Source organism: Sceloporus occidentalis, unplaced genomic scaffold, assembly GCF_023333645.1.
Source record: "Sceloporus occidentalis isolate IW3139 unplaced genomic scaffold, rSceOcc1.0.p SCAF_8, whole genome shotgun sequence".
Classification (NCBI taxonomy): domain Eukaryota; kingdom Metazoa; phylum Chordata; class Lepidosauria; order Squamata; family Phrynosomatidae; genus Sceloporus; species Sceloporus occidentalis.
The window spans coordinates 32096353-32114983 of NW_028316988.1; the positions used below are offsets into that span (position 1 = coordinate 32096353).

Sequence of the window (18631 nt, forward strand, 5' to 3'; positions counted from 1 at the left end):
ATATATTATTTTTGGTTTATATTATATTTTATATTATATTTTATTTATTTAAATTTCATTTTATATTTTTATTTCATTTTTATTTTATTTTATTTTTAATTTAATTAATTTTTTATTTTATTTTAAATAAAACCGATTGCAGTCAATCAATACTGTGATCCCTTCCTTCTTTACTTCTTCCTCAGGGCTGGGAGCTCACCCCAAATCACCTCAGAGAAGACCCCACTCAAATCTATAGAGGCTGAGGCCTAGCAATGCCTCTGTTTTCCAACTTAAACCACCCTCTTTGCCCCCGCAAATGGCGTCCGGGATTTCGCATTTTAACCGAAAGTGTCGATAAAATGTATATGTTTTGCACCCTCTATGGCCTCAGAATCCTGAGTGAGGCGGAGGCTCCGCCTCTTTTGTGGGCGTGGTCTCCCTCGGCCAATGGGCGCGGCCGCAGGGTTTGCATATTATCCAGAAGTGTTTATAAAATGTATACGTTTTCCACTCTTTATGTCCTCAGAATCGTGAGTGAGGTGGCTGCTCCGCCTTTTTAGTGGGCGTGGCCTAGCTTCGTCCAATGGGAGCCGGGCGTGGCCAGGAGTGGCAGCTGAGGCTTCGGTGGCCGAGGTTGGTAAGGGCCAGCTATTCCTTCCCGGGGGGGCGGGGGGAGCGTCGAACGTTGGCCTCCCCGGCTGTTCCCTTTTCCCTCCCTCCGCTCTGCCTGTTCCCTCCCCCTCCCTCCGCTGCTCCCCTTTATCCCGCCCTTTTTTCCCGTCCTTTTTTTGTGGTTTTAGGACCCCAAAAGTTTTAATTAACTTTAATTAACCCCCGTTTTCTCCCTCACAGCACCGAGGACCTCTTCCCCTTGGCCGTTCTGCTCCCATCTCAAAAACAAAACGTTAAAAAAGCATTAAAAACCATTAAAAAAGCATTAAAAACTCACTAGTTTTGCCTCCCCTGAGGTAAAATTTCCCGCCCCTCCCCCTCTAGGTTGAACTTTTGGGCTCATTATAATAATTATTATTATTATTGCCATTTTTTCTTTGACTTCTTTTGGAACATTATTATTATTATTCTATTCTAACAAAACAGATAATTTATTATTATTATTATATTCTAACAAACCTGAAAGAATATATTATTATTATTATTATTATTATTATACCAAACCTGAGAGAATATATTATTATTATTATTATTATATTCTAACAAACCTAATATATTAATATATTATTATTATTATTCTAACAAACCTGAGAGAATATATTATTATTATTATTATTATTATTATTCTATTCTAACAAACCTGAGAGAATATATTATTACTATAATTATTATTATATTGTAACAAACCAGAAATATATTATTATTATTATTATTATTATTCTATTCTAACAAAACTGTCAATATGTTATTATTATTATTATTCTATTCTAACAAACCTGAGAATATATTATTAGTATTATTGTTATTATTTTCCTTTTCCTTCTAATAAATTTGAGAGAATATGTTATTATTATTATTGCTATTATTATTATTATCCTCCTAACAAACCTGAGGAATATTATTATTATTATTCTCCTGTTCCTTCTAACAAACCGACACAATTTATTATTATTATTATTATTATTATTATTATGTTATATTAAATGTTTTTTAAAATGGCTTCTTTTTTCGTAGGACGCACCGTAGAAGATTTCGAAAAAATGCGGTGGCGCTGTTATTTGGGAAAAGTTTTAGTGGAGTATGCGTAGGTTCCATATTGGCTTTTAATTTTGGACTCCATTTTAATTTCGGACAACGTCGCGCCTTCCAATCCATGGCGAAGGATCAAACGGCGGTCAAAACCTTCTTCGCCTGTTGGTCAGGACGATCTCAATGGGTTTCGTAGACCGTCCGATTTGGCGCATTTCCCTGGAGTAGGACGACAGTTTGGCGCATCTTCCACGCGAGGGTCGCTCAGCATACGCCTCGCCATGGCGGGCGCCATCGCGTCGCGGATGAGCTTCAGCTCGCTGAAGAGGAAGCAGCCCAAAACCTTCACTGTCCGGATCATCACAATGGACGCCGAGATGGAGTTCAACTGTGAGGTAATGGCCGTGGCGGTAATGGAGGCCTGCAGCGCTAAAATGGCTTCCTTAGCCTTCGCTAAAGATGCAGCACAACCCAAATCCGAAATGCTTAGGACCAGAATCGTCTTCCTGGCTCCGTCGCAGCTGCTGTTTTAAACAAGGTTGGCTGGTTTAAACCATGGTTTAAATCATGGTTTAAACCCAGGTTGGTTTGAGCCTGGGGTTCCCAAACCTCTGTCCTCCAAGTTTTGGGGACTCCAGTTCCCAGAATCCTCTGGCCGACAGCCATGAATTCTGGGAGCTGAAGTCCAAAACGTCAGGAGGATCAAAGTTTGGGAGCCATTGACTTTTGTGGATTTGATTATTCCCCGATTTGGATTAATATGTCCTCTCTAGGAATCTTTAGGTCCTCCAGCGCAACTCTCTGGTCAACTTTAACTAAAAGTGGCACTGAAAGACCTAGAGATTCCTAGAGAGGACACTCTGCTAGGCCTTTGTAGCTCCTCCAGCACAACTCTATGGTCAATGTCCTTTTTTCTTTCTTCCTTCCATTCCTTCCTTTCTTCCCTTTTTGATTGCTTCCTTACTTCATCCCTTACTTCTTCCCTCCCTCTCTTCTCTTTACCATCTCTCTTTTCCTTCCTTCCTTCCTTCCTTCCTTCCTTCCTTCCTTCTTTCTTCCCTCCCTGCCTTCCTTCCTTTTCCCCCTTCCTTCCTTCCTTCCTTCCTTCCTTCCTTCCTTCTTGTTTCCCTCCCTACCTTCTTTCCTTCTTTTCCTTCCTTCCTTTTTCTGCTTCTTTCCTGTCTTCCTACCTTCCTTCCTTCTTCCCTCCATTTTTCTTCTTTCTTCCTTCCCTTCCTTCCTTTTTTCTTCTTTCCTTCCTTCTTCCCCTTCTTTCCTCTCTTGCTTCCTTCCCTTCCTAGCTTCCTTTCTTCTTCCCTCCCTTCTTCCCTCCATTCATTTTTCTTTCTTCTTTCTTCCTTCCCTTCCTTCCCTTTTTCTTCTTTCCTTCCTTCTTCCCCTTCTTTCCTGTCTTGCTTCCTTCCCTCCCTAGCTTCCTTTCTTCTTCCCTTCCTCCCTCCTTTCCTTCCTCCTTCCTTCATTCTTCCCTTCCTTCCTTCCTTCCTTCCTTCCTTCCTTCCTTCCCTTTTTGCTTCCTTCCTTCCTTCTTCCCTTTCTTGAACATCATTTCAACTGACTAACATTGAACCTCAACCTGAAGTATATTGAATATTCTGGGTATGTTGAAATATATAGGGGAGACCAGGGTTCGAATCCCTTTTGCTCAGTGAAGGAAGCTCTGCAGGAACCGCAACGGTAGCAATATCTTTTTTTGCCAAACCGTTTCCTGCCGTGCAAAAAAAGGAAAGAAGAGAGAAGCCGTTTCCTGAGCGCAGCGTTGGAAAACATTTGGAGGAATCCGTCGGAGGCTCCTTACATAATATCCCTGCAGATCAATTTGCAGTCTGCAGACGCAATGGGTTTGGACTCCGGAGAAGGAGGAAGGACTCCGCCGCGTCTTTTGTAGTCTGTAATGCGCAGCTGGACTTTGGAAACACATGCTTGAATGTGCATTTGGGGGTGAAAGGGACCTAGAGATTTCTGCCATGCAGGAATACATTGAACACAAGAGTCAGAAAGTACTACTAAGGGCCATATAGTCCAACCCTCCTTCTGCCATGCAGGAATACATAGGACCCTAGAGTCGGAAGGGACTACTAAGGGCCATATAGTCCAACCCTCCTTCTGCCATGCAGGAATACATAGGACCCTAGAGTCGGAAGGGGCTACTAAGGGCCATATAGTCCAACCCTCCTTCTGCCATGCAGGAATACATAGGACCCTAGAGTCGGAAGGGGCTACTAAGGGCCATATAGTCCAACTCTCCTTCTGCCATGCAGGAATACATAGGATCCTAGAGTCGGAAGGGGCTACTAAGGGCCATATAGTCCATCCCTCCTTCTGCCATGCAGGAATACAGAGGATCCTAACGGTCATTCCTCCGCTTGCTGCAGGTGAAGTGGAAAGGGAAGGACCTCTTTGACCTGGTTTGCCGGACGCTGGGCCTCCGCGAAACCTGGTTCTTCGGACTCCAGTACATGATCAAGGACACAATGGCCTGGCTCAAGATGGACAAGAAGGTAAGGATGGCGTTTTTGTCCAGCTAAGCAGATAGGAACTTGGACGACGCCTGGATGGTAGCCTTCCTTGATTGTTTTGGGAACAAAGTGGGCATCTGGGGCAATCTTATGATGCTCCTCCGCTTGAAAACCCTCCATTCTTGGCATCGGGAACCCTAAGAAGCAGCGTCAGAAGGGGCAGCGCTGGCGGCGTTTGGCACGGTCAAGCGGCAGTCTGGATTCTTTGCAGGTCCTGGACCACGACGTCCCGAAGGAGGAACCGGTCACTTTTCACTTCCTGGCCAAGTTTTACCCAGAGAACGCGGAAGAAGAGTTGGTCCAAGAGATTACGCAACACTTGTTCTTCCTTCAGGTACATACTTTAGGTACATACGTCACACATACATACTACTGGTACATACTACAGGTACATATTTTGGTTACTTTATGTATACACTTGTCCCTCTAAATCTGCTAGGGTTAGGGGCATGAGACCCCCATGAATAACAAAATCCCTAAGAGAGAGCACCTCTCTAGGAATCTCTAGGTCTTAGACCCTTAGTAGTCCCTTCCGACTCTAGGATCCTATGTATTCCTCCGTGGCAGAAGGAGCCTTGGACTCTATGGCCCTTAGTGGTCCCTTCCGACTCTAGGATCCTATGTATTCTTGCATGGCAGAAGGAGGGTTGGACTACATGGCCCTTAGTAGTCCCTTCTGACTCTAGGGTCCTATGTATTCCTGCATGGCAGAAGGAGGGTTGGACTATAGGACCCTTAGTAGTCCCTTCCGTCTTTGGTCAGGGATTGTTGGGAATCGCTGTCTGGAAGCATCTGGAAGGCATCTGGAAAGCTGTCCGTCTTAAGCCTCGTGGCATTAATTACTGCAATTAAAATTAATTAAGGCAGGCAGCGGCTGTCAGAGCGAACGGCGGCCATCTGCTGAGGCTGCCATTGTTAGCGGGTTTTACATCTTCCTGGTTGTTGTTCCCTTTCTTATTTTCCAGGTCAAGAAGCAGATCTTGGATGAGAAGATCTATTGTCCTCCGGAGGCGTCCGTCCTCCTCGCTTCCTACGCAGTGCAAGCCAAGGTAAGGACAGGAGCTAGGAATGTCTAGACCCTCCATTGCAACTCTATGGTCAACGTCCGACAGACGCTGACCATAGAGTTGTGCCAGAGGAGCTACAAAGGCCTAGTAGAGCAATGGAGGACGGGCTTTCCATCAATGGGACTATCTTCACCTTCTCCTCAACTCCAGAGGTAGGGCTAGGAGTAAGTCTGGTGTACGTCTTAGTTACTCATTCATACCCACCATTTGCAACCCCCTTTGTCCCCGGAAAGCCTCTTGCGTCACTCCGCCTCCGTTCTGGCAAACAAACAAACAAACAAACAAAGAGACCAAATTAGGGACGTAAATATTGATCGACGCTTTATTTTTAATGAGCGGTGAGTCATGCGCCTCCTTTTTTCTCCGAATGGCGTGTAATTTAGGAGCATCTCCACCAAGTGTTTACACAGAAGAAGGAGGTATTGTGTTGAAAGTACACAACACACACACACACCTTGCCATTACTTTGCGTGTGTGTCACGCTCCTGCGGTCTGTACATTGTCTGTACATGGCGCGCTCTTCTGCGCAAGCCGTAAGGTTACGCAAGGCGCCGTCCTCTGTCTCCTTGTCTCCTTTTGTCGGCCGGCCATATGGCGACGCGACGACGCTGTCCCTCTCGCCCTTGAGAGACGGGAGGCACGGTGGGTCAATCAATCTGCTTTCCAGCCGGCACCAAGCCACCTGCGCACTGTGCACTCAATGCGAAAAGCGCGCCTTCCCTTCTTGGCGAAGGCCCAGGAAGCCCAGCGCAAAGGAGAGGAATAGGACCCAATGGAGCCATGGGTGCAAAGTACAGGGAAAGAGATCCCATGTTCTTCGTTCTGAAGAAGAGAAGGTTAAGATGTGATAGCCCTGTTTAAGTGTTTGGAGGGAGGCCATTTTGAGGAGGGAGTGAGCTTTTTTCCTGCTGCTGCAGAGAATAATGGAGCAATGGATTCACATGAGAGGGAAAGAGATCCAGGGTCTGGAAACCATGAAGCCCTATGAGGAGAGGCTTAGTATGTTCAGCCTGGAGAAGAGACGGTTAAGAGGCGATATGAGAGCCCTGTTTAAATACTTGAAGGGAGGCCATTTTGAGGGGGCAGCAAGCTTTGTTTTCTTCTGCTCCAGAGAATAGGACACAATGGAGCCATGGGTGCAAAGTACAGGGAAAGAGATCCCATGTTCTCCACTCTTCCCAGATGAAGAAGAGAAGGTTAAGATATGATAGCCCTGTTTACTTGAAGGGAGGCCATTTTGAGGAGGGAGCAAGCTTTTTTCCTGCTGCTCCAGAGAACAGGACCCAATGGAGCAATGGAGGCAAAGTACAGGGAAAGAGACTGCGGCCTGTTACAGACTGCCAAAATAAAGCTGCTTCGGGTCTCTTTGGAGGTATGCTATTTAAATGATGCATGGGTCCTAAGAGTCCGGAGGTCGCACCAAAGCCACACTCCATTCCTAAGCACTGGAGTGCAGCTTTTGGTGCAGCTTCCGGATTCTTAGGATGCATGCATCATTTAAATAGCATACCTCCAAAGAGATCCGAAGCAGCTTTATTTTGGCAGTCTGTAACAGGCCTGCGGTTTCTTCATCCTTCCCAGATGAAGAGGAGCAGGTTAAGAGGTGATATGATAGAGCCCTGTTTAAGTGTTTGAAAGGAGGCCATTTTGAGGAGGGAGCGAGCTTTTTTCCTGCTGCTCCAGAGAATAGGACCCAATGGAGCACCTCACCGGTCGCTTGTCCTCGGGACGAAGAAGAAGAAGAGGAGCTTCCTCACAGCGATGGACACTCGTTTGCCGACCGGTCTTAACGACATAAAGATTTATAGGTCAGTGGGGACATTGCGTCTCCTCCCGCGCAACATTTAATCAAAACCTCCCCACGTCGCTCCTCAAACCTTTCCGTCGCCCTGTTGTACGCTGCGCACTGCAGGTAGCGCTCTCGCCCGGGATGATTAATCCCTCCCAATAAAACTAGGCTTCCTGTCAGTTGAAGGGTATTGGTGCATTATGGACGCCATTAAGGTAAAGAGCGCTTTTGGCTGCCATTCAGGTTTCTGTCTGAAGCGTCCATGGCTCCGCGTCTCAATCGTGCTTTGCAAGGAAAGTAGGGAAGTGCGCCAAGTGTGAGGGGTCTGGCGCAGTCATCATTTTGTGCCCTCTGCGTAAACCGAGGGGTTATTTTCAGGCCAAGTTTACTGGGGTTAGGGGCACAGGACCCCCGTGGAAGTGGGAAAACCGCCAAAACCTCTCTTGGAATCTCTAGGTCCTCCAGCACAACTCTGTGGTCAGCAACTGCCATGCATTGACCATAGAGTTGCAATGGAGGAGCTAGAAAGGCATAGTGGAGTGTTCTCTCTAGGAATCTCTAGGTCCTCCAGCGCAACTCTATGGTCAACGTCTTCTAGACACTGACTAGAGAAGTGTCCTCTCTAGGAATCTCCAGGTCCTCCAGCACAACCTCCTGTTGTGGCCTGTGTGCTGTGCCCATAACCCTTGTTGGGACCTATGGAAATGACGCGCAGTGTCCACCACGACCACCTGCAGAGTTCATCCACGTCGACAGGACGCCAAGAAGAAGGAATCTGTGAAGACGTCTTCAACTAATAACGACTCTTACAAGTCTTCACTCTAAACGAGGGCTTTAATCTTCCTTTGCAGTATTTACAACATAGATATACACAGTGTATTGGACATCCGTCTCTAATACACACTATTTACACCAATCAACAATAACACAACCTCTGAGGCAGCCACATTAACACACAACCATCTCACTGCCTCACAGTAACAGACACAGCCCACTCTCTGAGGCACCAACTGTCTCTCTAACAGACACAGCCCACTCTCAGGCACCAACTGTCTCTCTCTCCCTCAGTGACAGTTGAGAACTGACAGTTGACAGTTGCATCAATATTCCGATGATGCCCTGTTTGAATGCTGATACATTAGCTGCCACTGGAACTGTAAATTATCTGCACAACAGCTCCCCCTAGTGGCCACACCAATGTCATTTCCTGACACCTCCGGTGGACCTTGATCATAGAGTCATGTTGGAGGACCAAGAAATTCTTAGAGAGGACATATTCGTCAAATATATCAGTGATCCAATCCACATACAAAACAAGGGAGACCGTATTGACCCCGCCCCCTTGGTTTCGCAAAAACGTCGCGATGCGAAGCCACAAATCCTTTTTCTCTTCACAGTACGGCGATTACGACCCTGGCGTCCACAAGCGCGGCTTCCTGGCGCAAGAGGAGCTTCTTCCAAAAAGGGTAGGAACCGCACCCGCTCGCTTTTCCGTGGATTTGGGGGACCGACACCAAAACAAAACCGCAAACTAAAATGGCGCCTCTTGCGCCGGTCTCTTCCAGGTGATCAACCTATACCAGATGACCCCCGAAATGTGGGAAGAGAGGATCACGGCGTGGTATGGCCAACACCGAGGACGGGCCAGGTGAGTACAGCTGCCATGTCTAGCGACAGCCGCGAATCCCAGGTTTTCCGTAGGACTCTGCCATGGCGATTATCCGCGACAAACTGTGCCAGTTCTGCCTAGTAAAATGGCATTCTCCTCATGGTTTCATTTTCCAGGGACGAAGCCGAGATGGAGTACCTCAAGATCGCACAGGACCTCGAGATGTACGGCGTCAACTACTTCGCAATTCGGGTAACGTCTCCTCCCTGGGTTTGTGTTGCGCCGTCCGCGGTTGACCGGCTTTGACTACTGGCGCTTTTGATCGACGCATCCTCTCTAGGAATCTCTTCACGCCAGCGCTTTTGTGTCTGCGCGAATGCGAACGTCGTCCCTCGCCGCGTACGGAGGGATTCTCTTATACGAGAGAGGCGTTCTCTTTCTGCGCATTTACGTTCCTCTTTTCGCTTTTCCCCGTAGAATAAGAAGGGGACGGAGCTGCTGCTGGGAGTGGACGCATTGGGCCTCCATATTTACGACCCTGAAAACAAGCTGACCCCCAAAATCTCCTTCCCGTGGAACGAGATCCGCAACGTCTCCTACAGTGACAAGGAGGTAGGCAGCCTTTGCACCCGAATCGCTAGGTCCCCCAATGCAACTCTATGGTCAGCGTCCGACAGACACTGACCATAGAGTTGCTCTGGAGGCGCTACAAAGGCCTAGCAGTGTCATCTCTAGGAATCTCTAGGCCTTTCAGTGTGACTTTTAGTTAAGGTTGACCATAAAGTTGCACTGGAGGAGCTACAAAGGCCTAGTGGAGTGTCCTCTCTAGGAATCTCTAGGCCTTTCAGTGCCACTTTTAGTTAAAGTTGACCATAGAGTTGCTCTGGAGGAGCTACAAAGGCCTAGTAGAGTGTCCTCGCTAGGAATCTCTAGGTCCTCCAGCGCAACTCTATTGTTATTGTTATTATTTATTGATGACTTCTTCCTTCCTCTACAGTTCACAATAAAGCCTTTGGATAAGAAGATCGATGTCTTCAAGTTCAACTCTTCGAAGCTTCGGGTGAACAAACTGGTATGTGCGAAGGCTTCACGGTGCGGAAATTGTGCCGTTACATGGCGAATGACGCTGGTTCATGTTTTACCGCTATAATTGTTCTGTAACAATTAGGAATATAAATAAATTATGATTATTAAGTACTACGGATTCTGAGATGCCGAGACCTATTTTAGCCTTCTCTCTCACAACAAAGTACTACACAATAATAGTAATAATACTAATAGTAGTAAGAATTGGTATTTGTTTCTCGTCTGTCGCAATAGATACTCCAGCTTTGCATCGGGAACCATGACCTTTTTATGCGGAGGAGGAAAGCGGACTCTTTGGAAGTCCAGCAAATGAAGGCTCAAGCCAGGGAAGAGAAGGCCAGGAAACAGGTGAGGAAAAGGGGTTTTATGGACCTAAATGTCCCCTTTCTTCAAATCCCCTCCGAGACTCAAATCCACGTCGGATGTTGACCATAGAGTTGCCCTGGAGGACCTAGAGATTCCTAGAGAGGACACTCCACTAGGCCTTTGTGGCTCCTCCAGGGCAACTCTATGGTCAGCTTTAACTAAAAGTTGTGCTGGAGGATGTCATCGGTCCCTCTTAACGCGATTTTCCCGCCCTCCCTCTCTCTCGCGCGCACGCACAGATGGAGCGCCAGCGTTTGGCGCGCGAGAAGCAGATGCGCGAAGAGGCCGAGCGAACCAGAGACGAATTGGAGAGGAGGCTGCTCCAGCTGAAAGAAGAGGCGACGATGGCCAACGAAGCCTTGGTAGGTCTCCCTGAGTCGCGTTTGCGGCGGCCAGGTGGCGCAAATGACCCTTGCGGTCACTTCCAACTCTATGGTCATTCCCACTGAGTTGCGCTGGAGGACCTAGAGATTCCTAGAGAGGTCTTTTTGTCATTTACGGTTTTCCCATATTGACGGAGGTCTTGGGTCCCTTTATTAATCTTGGCGGCTACAAACCCTTTTTGCGCAGATGCGGTCGGAAGAGACGGCGGACTTGTTGGCCGAAAAGGCACAGATCACGGAGGAGGAGGCCAAGCTCCTGGCGCAGAAAGCCGCCGAAGCCGAGCAGGAGATGCAGCGGATCAAGGCCACCGCCATCCGGACGGAAGAGGAGAAGCGCCTGATGGAGCAGAAGGTTCTGGAAGCGGAGATGCTAGCCCTGAAAATGGCGGAAGAGTCTGAACGGAGGTAAGACCCTGGTTTACTTACTTACTTACCATAGAGTTGCGCTGGAGGAGCTACAAAGGCCTAGCAGAGTGTCCTCTCTAGGAATCTCTAGGCCTTTCAGTGCCACTTTTAGTTAAGGTTGACCATAGAATTGCACTGGAGGAGCTACAAAGGCCTAGTAGAGTGTCCTCTCTAGGAATCTCTACTTCTTTCAGTGCGACATTTACTTATAGTTGACCATAGAGTTGCGCTGGAGGAGCTACAAAGGCCTAGTAGAGCGTCCTCTCTAGGAATCTCTAGATCTTTCAGTGCCACTTTTAGTTAAAGATGACCATAGAGTTGCACTGGAGGAGCTACAAAGGCCTAGCAGAGTGTCCTCTCTAGGAATCTCTAGGTCCTCCAGCGCCACTTTTAGTTATATTTGACCCCTCTTTTTTGCCGGTTTCACACTCAGGGCCAAGGAGGCTGACCAGCTGAAGCAGGACCTGCAGGAAGCACGCAACTCGGAGCGGAGAGCCAAGCAGAAGCTTCTGGAAATCAACAGCAAGTCCTCCTACACAGTAAGTAGGGCCTTTATCCTTCTGGACTACAAGTCCCAGCATCCCTTGTCTCTTTCCACTGCAGATTTTGGCTGCTCTTGCGCCGGGGGACGGCTTTCTCTATGTTTTTTTGTTGCAGATTCGTATAAATGGCTGGCGCAAACTTGTGCAAACGTGGTCAATCTCCGTCTTTGTCGTTAGCAGGCCATGAATTCAAGCGCGGCTGCGCTTTCTGCCGACATGGCGGCCTACAACAGCCTCACCGGCGGCTGCAGCGAAAGCCTCTCCTTCGACTTCAAGGATACCGACATGAAGAGGTTGTCCATGGAGATCGAGAAAGAGAAGTACGTTGTCCTTTTGGTCACTCTGAGGCGTAGCGGTCATTTAATCCAGTCCAGGCCATTCGCAAGTTAGCAGTCAGTCCAGAGGATAAGAGACCATCTGTAGCCAAAAGCAGCGGTCATTTAACCCAGTCCAGGCCATTCATAAGTCAGTGGTCAGTCCAGAGGATAAGAGACCCATCGTTAGCCAAGAGCAGTGGTCATTTAATCCCATCCAGGCCATTCGGAGGTCAGCAGTCAGTCCAAAAAAGCAATAATCAGAGTCCTTTCTCCCGATGAAGAAGGATGGCGGTCAGCCATGCTGGACCGAGGATCTTTATGGTCAGATGGTGATCAGCCATGATGGACTGAGGGACAGTTATGGTCAGATGGTGGTCAGCCATGATGGACTGAGGGACAGTTATGGTCAGATGGTGGTCAGCCATGCTGGACTGAGGGATCTTTATGGTCAGATGGTGGTCAGCCATGATGGACTGAGGGACAGTTATGGTCAGATGGTGGTCAGCCACGCTGGACCAAGGGATCTTTATGGTCAGATGGCGGTCAGCCATGCTGGGCCAAGGGATCTTTATGGTCAGATGGTGGTCAGCCACACTGGACCAAGGGATCTTTATGGTCAGATGGTGGTCAGCCAAGTTGGACCGAGGGAGGTTGATACGTGGCAGTCAGCACGGCTAATGACCACCCCTCTTTGGGCCTGCCTCCGTCTCAGGGTGGAATACATGGAGAAGAGCAAAAACCTCCAGGAGCAGCTGAACGAGTTGAAGACGGAAATCGAGGCACTGAAGCTTAAGGAGAGGGAGACCGCCATGGACATCATGCACAGCGACAGCAATGACCGCGGCGGCGCCACCAAACACAGCACCATCAAGAAGGTACGTCATGCGCCGCCAGGGCCAGGGGTCCCAAAATGGAGGGGTCTGCTCATGGGAGGCTGCAATAGAGAACGGTCCTCTCTAGGCACCTGTAGGTCCTCCAGTGCAACTCTATGGTCAAACAGTGACCATAGAGTTACACTGGAGAACCTTACATGCCTACAGATGACTAGCAAACTATCCTCTCTAGGAACCTGTAGGTCCTCCAGCACAACTCTGTGGTCAAACAGTGACCATACAGTTACACTGGAGAACCTTACATGCCTACAGATGACTAGCAAACTATCCTCTCTAGGAACCTGTAGGTCCTCCAGCGCAACTCTGTGGTCAGACAGTGACCATAGAATCATGCTGGAGGACCTACAGATGCCTGGAGAACTGTTCTCTCTAGGCGCCTGCAGCATAAATCTATGGTCAGACAGTGACCATAGAATGACACCAGAAGACCTACAGATGCCTAGCGAACGGTCCTCTCTAGGCACCTGCTGCGCAACTCTATGATCAGTTGTGACCATAGACTCACGCTGGAGGACCTACAGATGCCTAACAAACTGTCCTCTCTAGGAACCTGTAGGTCCTCCAGTGCAACTCTATGGTCAGACAGTGACCATAGAATCACGCTGGAGGGCCTACAGATGCCTAGGAAACTGTCCTCTCTAGGCAACTGTAGGTCCTCCAGTGCAACTCTATGGTCACAGGGTGACCATAGGATCACTCTGGACGACCTACAGATGCCTGGTGAATGTTCTCTCTAGGCACCTGCAGCATAACTCTATGGTCAGACAGTGACCATAGAATGACACCAGAGGACCTACAGATGCCTAGCGCACAGTCATCTCTAGGCACCTGTAGGTTCTCCAGTGCAACTCTGTGGTCAATGTTCACTAGACCATCCCTGCAGATGTGATGAGCGAACGCTCGCTGCGAATGTTACTAAAATCCCCGCAAGTAGAAACCCAGCGTATCAAGACGCTAAGCGTGGCCCTTTCTCTATGATACTTCCAGTGTTTTTGGCGCAGAAGGGAGTGGTCTCATCGGCGCAGTGAAGCCTTTGCCGCGCAATCCAATATTTTTCCTACTCTCTATCTCCCTTGAGGTTCCCCTCCGCCGCCGTGGCACAGCTGTCTCGCACTAATTGATATATCATACGTTTCAATGAAAGGCGCGCAAATAGTGGTAGAGGAGCAGCGGAGATAAGCCTCTGCACCAAGAGCCTTTTGTCATGCAAATGAAGCCTTTTTCTGGCATCCCAGCGGCACAGAAGTATGCACGGTCAGACCCCATATTGGTCTCGTTAATTTAAATCCCACAAGATACTCGTAGAGAAAAGGTTAGGTTCCTCATTATGAAATGCAAGGGAAGCTCTTGGGTTGCATGTTTTGGAAGGCAGAGAGACCTTCTGCCATGCAGGAATACATAGAATAATAAAGATGGAAGGGATTACTAAGGGCCATGTAGTCCAACCCTCCTTCTGCCATGCAGGAATACATAGGATCCTAGAGTTGGAAGGTGCTACTAAGGGCCATAGAGTCCAACCCTCCTTCTGCCATGCAGGAATACATAGGATCCTAGAGTTGGAAGGTGCTACTAAGGGCCATAGAGTCCAACCCTCCTTCTGCCATGCAGGAATACATAGGATCCTAGAGTTGGAAGGTGCTACTAAGGGCCATAGAGTCCAACCCAACTTCTGCCATTCAGGAATACATAGGATCCTAGAGTCAGAAGGGACTACTAAGGACCATATAGTCCAACCCTCCTTCTTCCATGCAGGAATACATAGGATCCTAGAGTCGGAAGGGATTACTAAGGGCCATACAGTCCAACCCTCTTTCTGCCATGCAGGAATACATAGGATCCTAGAGTCAGAAGGGCCTACTAAGGGCAATATAGTCCAACCCTCCTTCTTCCATGCAGGAATACATAGGATCCTAGAGTTGGAAGGTGCTACTAAGGACCATGTAGTCCAACCCTCCTTCTGCCATGCAGGAATACATAGGATCCTAGAGTTGGAAGGGGCTACTAAGGGCCATAGAGTCCAACTCAACTTCTGCCATTCAAGAATACATAGGACCCTAGAATCAGAAGGGCCTACTAAGGGCCATATAGTCCAACCCTCCTTCTTCCATGCAGGAATACATAGGATCCTAGAGTCAGAAGGGCCTACTAAGGGCCATATAGTCCAACCCTCCTTCTTCCATGCAGGAATACATAGGATCCTAGAGTCGGAAGGGCCTACTAAGGGCCATATAGTCCAACCTTCCTTCTGCCATGCAGGAATACATAGGATCCTAGAGTAGGAAGGGATTACTAAGGGCCATAGAGTCCAACCCTCCTTCTGTCATGCAGGAATACATAGGATCCTAGAGTCGGAATGGGCTACTAAGGGCCGAATAGTCCAACCCTCCATCTGCCATGCAGGAATACATAGGATCCTAGAGTCAGAAGGGCCTACTAAGGGCCATATAGTCCAACCCTCCTTCTGCCATGCAGGAATTCATAGGATCCTAGAGTCGGAAGGGCCTACTAAGGGCCATATAGTCCAACCCTCCTTCTGCCATGCAGGAATACATAGGATCCTAGAGTTGGAAGGGACTACTAAGGCTCATAGAGTCCAACCGTCTTTGTCTTTGTTTCTTCTCTCCACTGGTTTAGCCTCCATCCCAGGGCAGAAGACCTATCTGCATTTGAGACCTCCAAGTAGGTTAGTCCGCTTTGCGTGTGGTGATGATGATGATGATGGTGGAGGGCAAGGGACAAAATGGCTGTCCGCACTACTACTGACCCCTGCATGAGCTTGACCAGTGACGCTAATGCCAATGCCGCAGATCTGTCGGCACTTGTTCAGTAACACAAGCCTTGGAACCATGCGGGAATACACAGAATCCTACGTTGCTCCTGTTCCTGTTCTCTGCAGCAGCAGAAAGCAAGCTTACTCCATCCCCAAAATGGCGCCCCTTCGAATATTTTAAACTTCATGTCGCCTCTTCAGTCTCTCTTTTGCTGCTTTCCTCCCCAACTAACCCTCTCTCTTTGCGTCCTCTTGCTTTGCTATTGATGTCAATGGTTTCTTATATCTTATGAGTCTCTGTATTCCTGCATGGCAGAAGAATGTTGGACTGGATGGCCCTTGCAGGGTCCCTTCTGATTCTAGGATCCTATGTATTCCTAAATGGCAGAAGGAGGGTTGGACTATATGGCCCTTAGTAGTTCCTTCTGACTCTAGTGTCCTATGTATTCGTCCATGGCACAAAGAGGGTTGGACTATATGGCCCTTAGTAGTCCCTTCCGACTCTAGGATCCTATGTATTCCTGCATGGCAGAAGGAGACTTTCTTTGGCAACATCCTGACCTCCTCTTTGGTCCAGACTCAAGGGGATACTCCGGCCTCAACCCCAAATAGTTTTGACCGTCCGTCAAGCGGCTTTGGGGCTTGAGCAGCAACAAGGCATCCCTGGCGTGCGCTCGCTCCATCGGCATCCGTCACGCTTTTGGCGACTGTCTGGCAGCCCTCCTCTGGGGACAATAGCGTTCGAGCGCAAGGGCTTACTCAGGCGTGGCGCCGCTTTGTGACGCTCCCTTTAGGATTGGGTTCTGCCGTCTCTTTCGAACTCGAAGCCCCCGGAGGTTTTGGGATGGGAAACATGGCACTTAGATTTAGGGCTGTCTCACTTTGCGACGTGCATCTCCTCCATCCCAGAAGATGGACGTTAAACGCGCGCGCCTCGCGTTGAAGGTGCGCAAAAGCGTGTCCGTCGGCAGTGTTTCCAAGGAGGATTCAGCAGTTAGTCACGAAGCCCAGACCCTTTGGTTAGAATTCCTCTGGTCACTATGGTCACTCCTTTTGGGTCAGAAGACCTGTGGTCACTGTGGTCACTCCTCTGGTCACTGTTGACCCCCCTTCCTTTTTGGTTGGAAGACCTGGTCAGTGTGGTCACTCCTCCTTTTGGTTAGAAGACCTCTGGTCAGTGTGGTCACTCCTCCTTTTGGGTTGGAAGACCTGGTCAGTGTGGTCACTCCTCCTTTTGGTTAGAAGACCTCTGGTCAGTGTGGTCACTCCTCCTTTTGGGTTGGAAGACCTCTGGTCAGTGTGGTCACTCCTCCTTTTGGTTAGGAGACCTCTGGTCACTGTGGTCACTCCTCTTTGGGGTTGGAAGACCTCTGGTCACTGTGGTCACTCCTCTTTGGGGTTGGGAGACCTCTGGTCACTGTGGTCACTCCGCTTTGGGGTTAGGAGACCTCTGGTCACTGAGGTCACTCCTCTTTGGGATTAGGAGACCTCTGGTCACTGTGGTCACTCCTCTTTGGGGTTGGAAGACCTCTGGTCACCGTGGTCACTCCTCTTTTGGGTTAGAAGACCTCTGGTCACTATAGTCACTCCTCTTTGGGGTTAGAAGACCTCTGGTCACTGTGGTCACTCCTCCTTTTGGGTAGGAAGACCTCTGGTCAGTGTGGTCACTCCTCCTTTTGGGTTGGAAGACCTCTGGTCAGTGTGGTCACTCCTCCTTTTGGTTAGAAGACCTCTGGTCAGTGTGGTCACTCCTCCTTTTGGTTAGGAGACCTCTGGTCACTGTGGTCACTCCTCTTTTGGGGTTGGAAGACCTCTGGTCACTGTGGTCACTGTTCGTTTGGGTTAGGAGACCTCTGGTCACTATGGTCACTCCTCTTTGGGGTTAGGAGTCCTCTGGTCACTGTGGTCACTCCTCCTGTTGGGTTGGAAGACCTCTGGTCAGTGTGGTCACTCCTCTTTTGGGGTTGGAAGACCTCTGGTCACTGTGGTCACTCCTCTTTGGGGTTAGGAGACCTGTGGTCAGTGTGGTCACTCCTCCTTTTGGGTTGGAAGACCTCTGGTCAGTGTGGTCACTCCTCTTTGGGGTTGGAAGACCTCTGGTCACTGTGGTCACTCCTCTTTGGGGTTGGGAGACCTCTGGTCACTGTGGTCACTTCTCTTTGGGGTTAGGAGACCTCTGGTCACTGTGGTCACTCTTATTTGGGGTTAGTAGACCTCTGGTCACTCTTTTTTGGGGTTAGTAGACCTGTGGTAACTGTGGTCACTCTTCTTTGGGGTTAGGAGACCTGTGGTAACTGTGGTCACTCTTCTTTGGGGTTAGTAGACCTCTGGTCATTGTGGTCACTCTTCTTTGGGGTTAGTAGACCTGTGGTAACTGTGGTCTCTCTTCTTTGGGGTTAGGAGACCTCTGGTCACTGTGGTCACTCTTCTTTGGGGTTGGGAGACCTCTGGTCACTGTGGTCACTCACTTGGAGGACTCAGGGGTCGACCATCCAGATCCGCTAATGGTTTCCTCCATTTTGTTTTCGTTTTCCGCAGCTGACCTTGCAGAGCACCAAATCCCGGGTGGCCTTTTTCGAGGAACTCTAAGGACGCCAGGGCACCGGACAGATGGCCACCTCATTCCTAAAGAACCCGGCGACCTCTAATGTCACATCCGGAAAGAGCCACCGCTGCACGTCTCTTTGAGCAATGGTGGTCCTCCTGTGCAAACGCATTTTTCTCCTCCTTTGTACCTTTCTTCAGCTGACCTTTCATATATATATATATATATATATATATATAAAGTCGCAATTTCGGCCATTTGGCACTTTTTGTTCCTTCCCACTTTTGGAAAATATAGATATATATATATTTGTACGGATTGTCGTTTGCCGTCATTTCGCCGCAAACATTCCCCCACAGTTTGGGAGAGAAGGACTTAATACGTATTTCGTATGAGGTTTTATTCTTATTTTAATCCCTTTGCAGCTCTTATATAGGAAAGTAAAATGTTAATTATTATTATTATTATTATTATTATTATTATTATTATTAATATTTAAATTTAATATTTAACATTTAATTAATTTAATTAAACATTTAATTAAATCAGTTAAATGATTATTTAATTTATTAATATTTAATTAAGAATAATATTAAATATTATTATTTTAAATATAATAATATAATATTATAATAATAC

At 48.2% G+C, this 18631-nt stretch overlaps 1 protein-coding gene and 1 long non-coding RNA gene across 9 annotated transcripts in view; one reads left to right on the forward strand and one right to left on the reverse strand.

The window, feature by feature from the left end:
- LOC149308538 (uncharacterized) overlaps positions 1 to 18631 on the reverse strand; it is a 43963-nt gene that overhangs the window by 11500 nt on the left and 13832 nt on the right. The gene's annotated exons all lie outside the window — the stretch shown is intronic.
- LOC149308540 (merlin) lies at positions 547 to 18300 on the forward strand. 8 transcript variants are annotated; one of them, XM_089535934.1, is made up of 18 exons: positions 547 to 615; positions 1669 to 2078; positions 4077 to 4202; positions 4432 to 4554; positions 5186 to 5269; positions 8474 to 8542; positions 8642 to 8724; positions 8862 to 8937; positions 9163 to 9297; positions 9683 to 9757; positions 10006 to 10119; positions 10377 to 10499; positions 10708 to 10925; positions 11359 to 11464; positions 11645 to 11787; positions 12497 to 12659; positions 15312 to 15360; positions 17986 to 18300. In XM_089535934.1, exons 2-17 carry the CDS (start codon positions 1965 to 1967, stop codon positions 15345 to 15347), a joined length of 1788 nt encoding a protein of 595 aa, XP_089392060.1. In that variant the 5' UTR covers positions 547 to 615; positions 1669 to 1964; the 3' UTR covers positions 15348 to 15360; positions 17986 to 18300. The 8 variants fall into 8 exon arrangements, with proteins under 8 accessions (XP_089392060.1, XP_089392061.1, XP_089392062.1 ...); XM_089535935.1 differs by having other exon boundaries at positions 15312 to 15356; XM_089535936.1 differs by having other exon boundaries at positions 11648 to 11787.

Bases quoted from the DNA above. Each gene is read 5' to 3' on its own strand.
- LOC149308540 (XM_089535930.1), top strand. From the start codon at position 1,965: ATGGCGGGCGCCATCGCGTCGCGGATGAGCTTCAGCTCGCTGAAGAGG. The intron at 2,079-4,076 runs GTAATGGCCGTG...CGCTTGCTGCAG, and splicing joins AGATGGAGTTCAACTGTGAG to GTGAAGTGGAAAGGGAAGGA. The intron at 9,298-9,682 runs GTAGGCAGCCTT...CTTCCTCTACAG, and splicing joins TCTCCTACAGTGACAAGGAG to TTCACAATAAAGCCTTTGGA.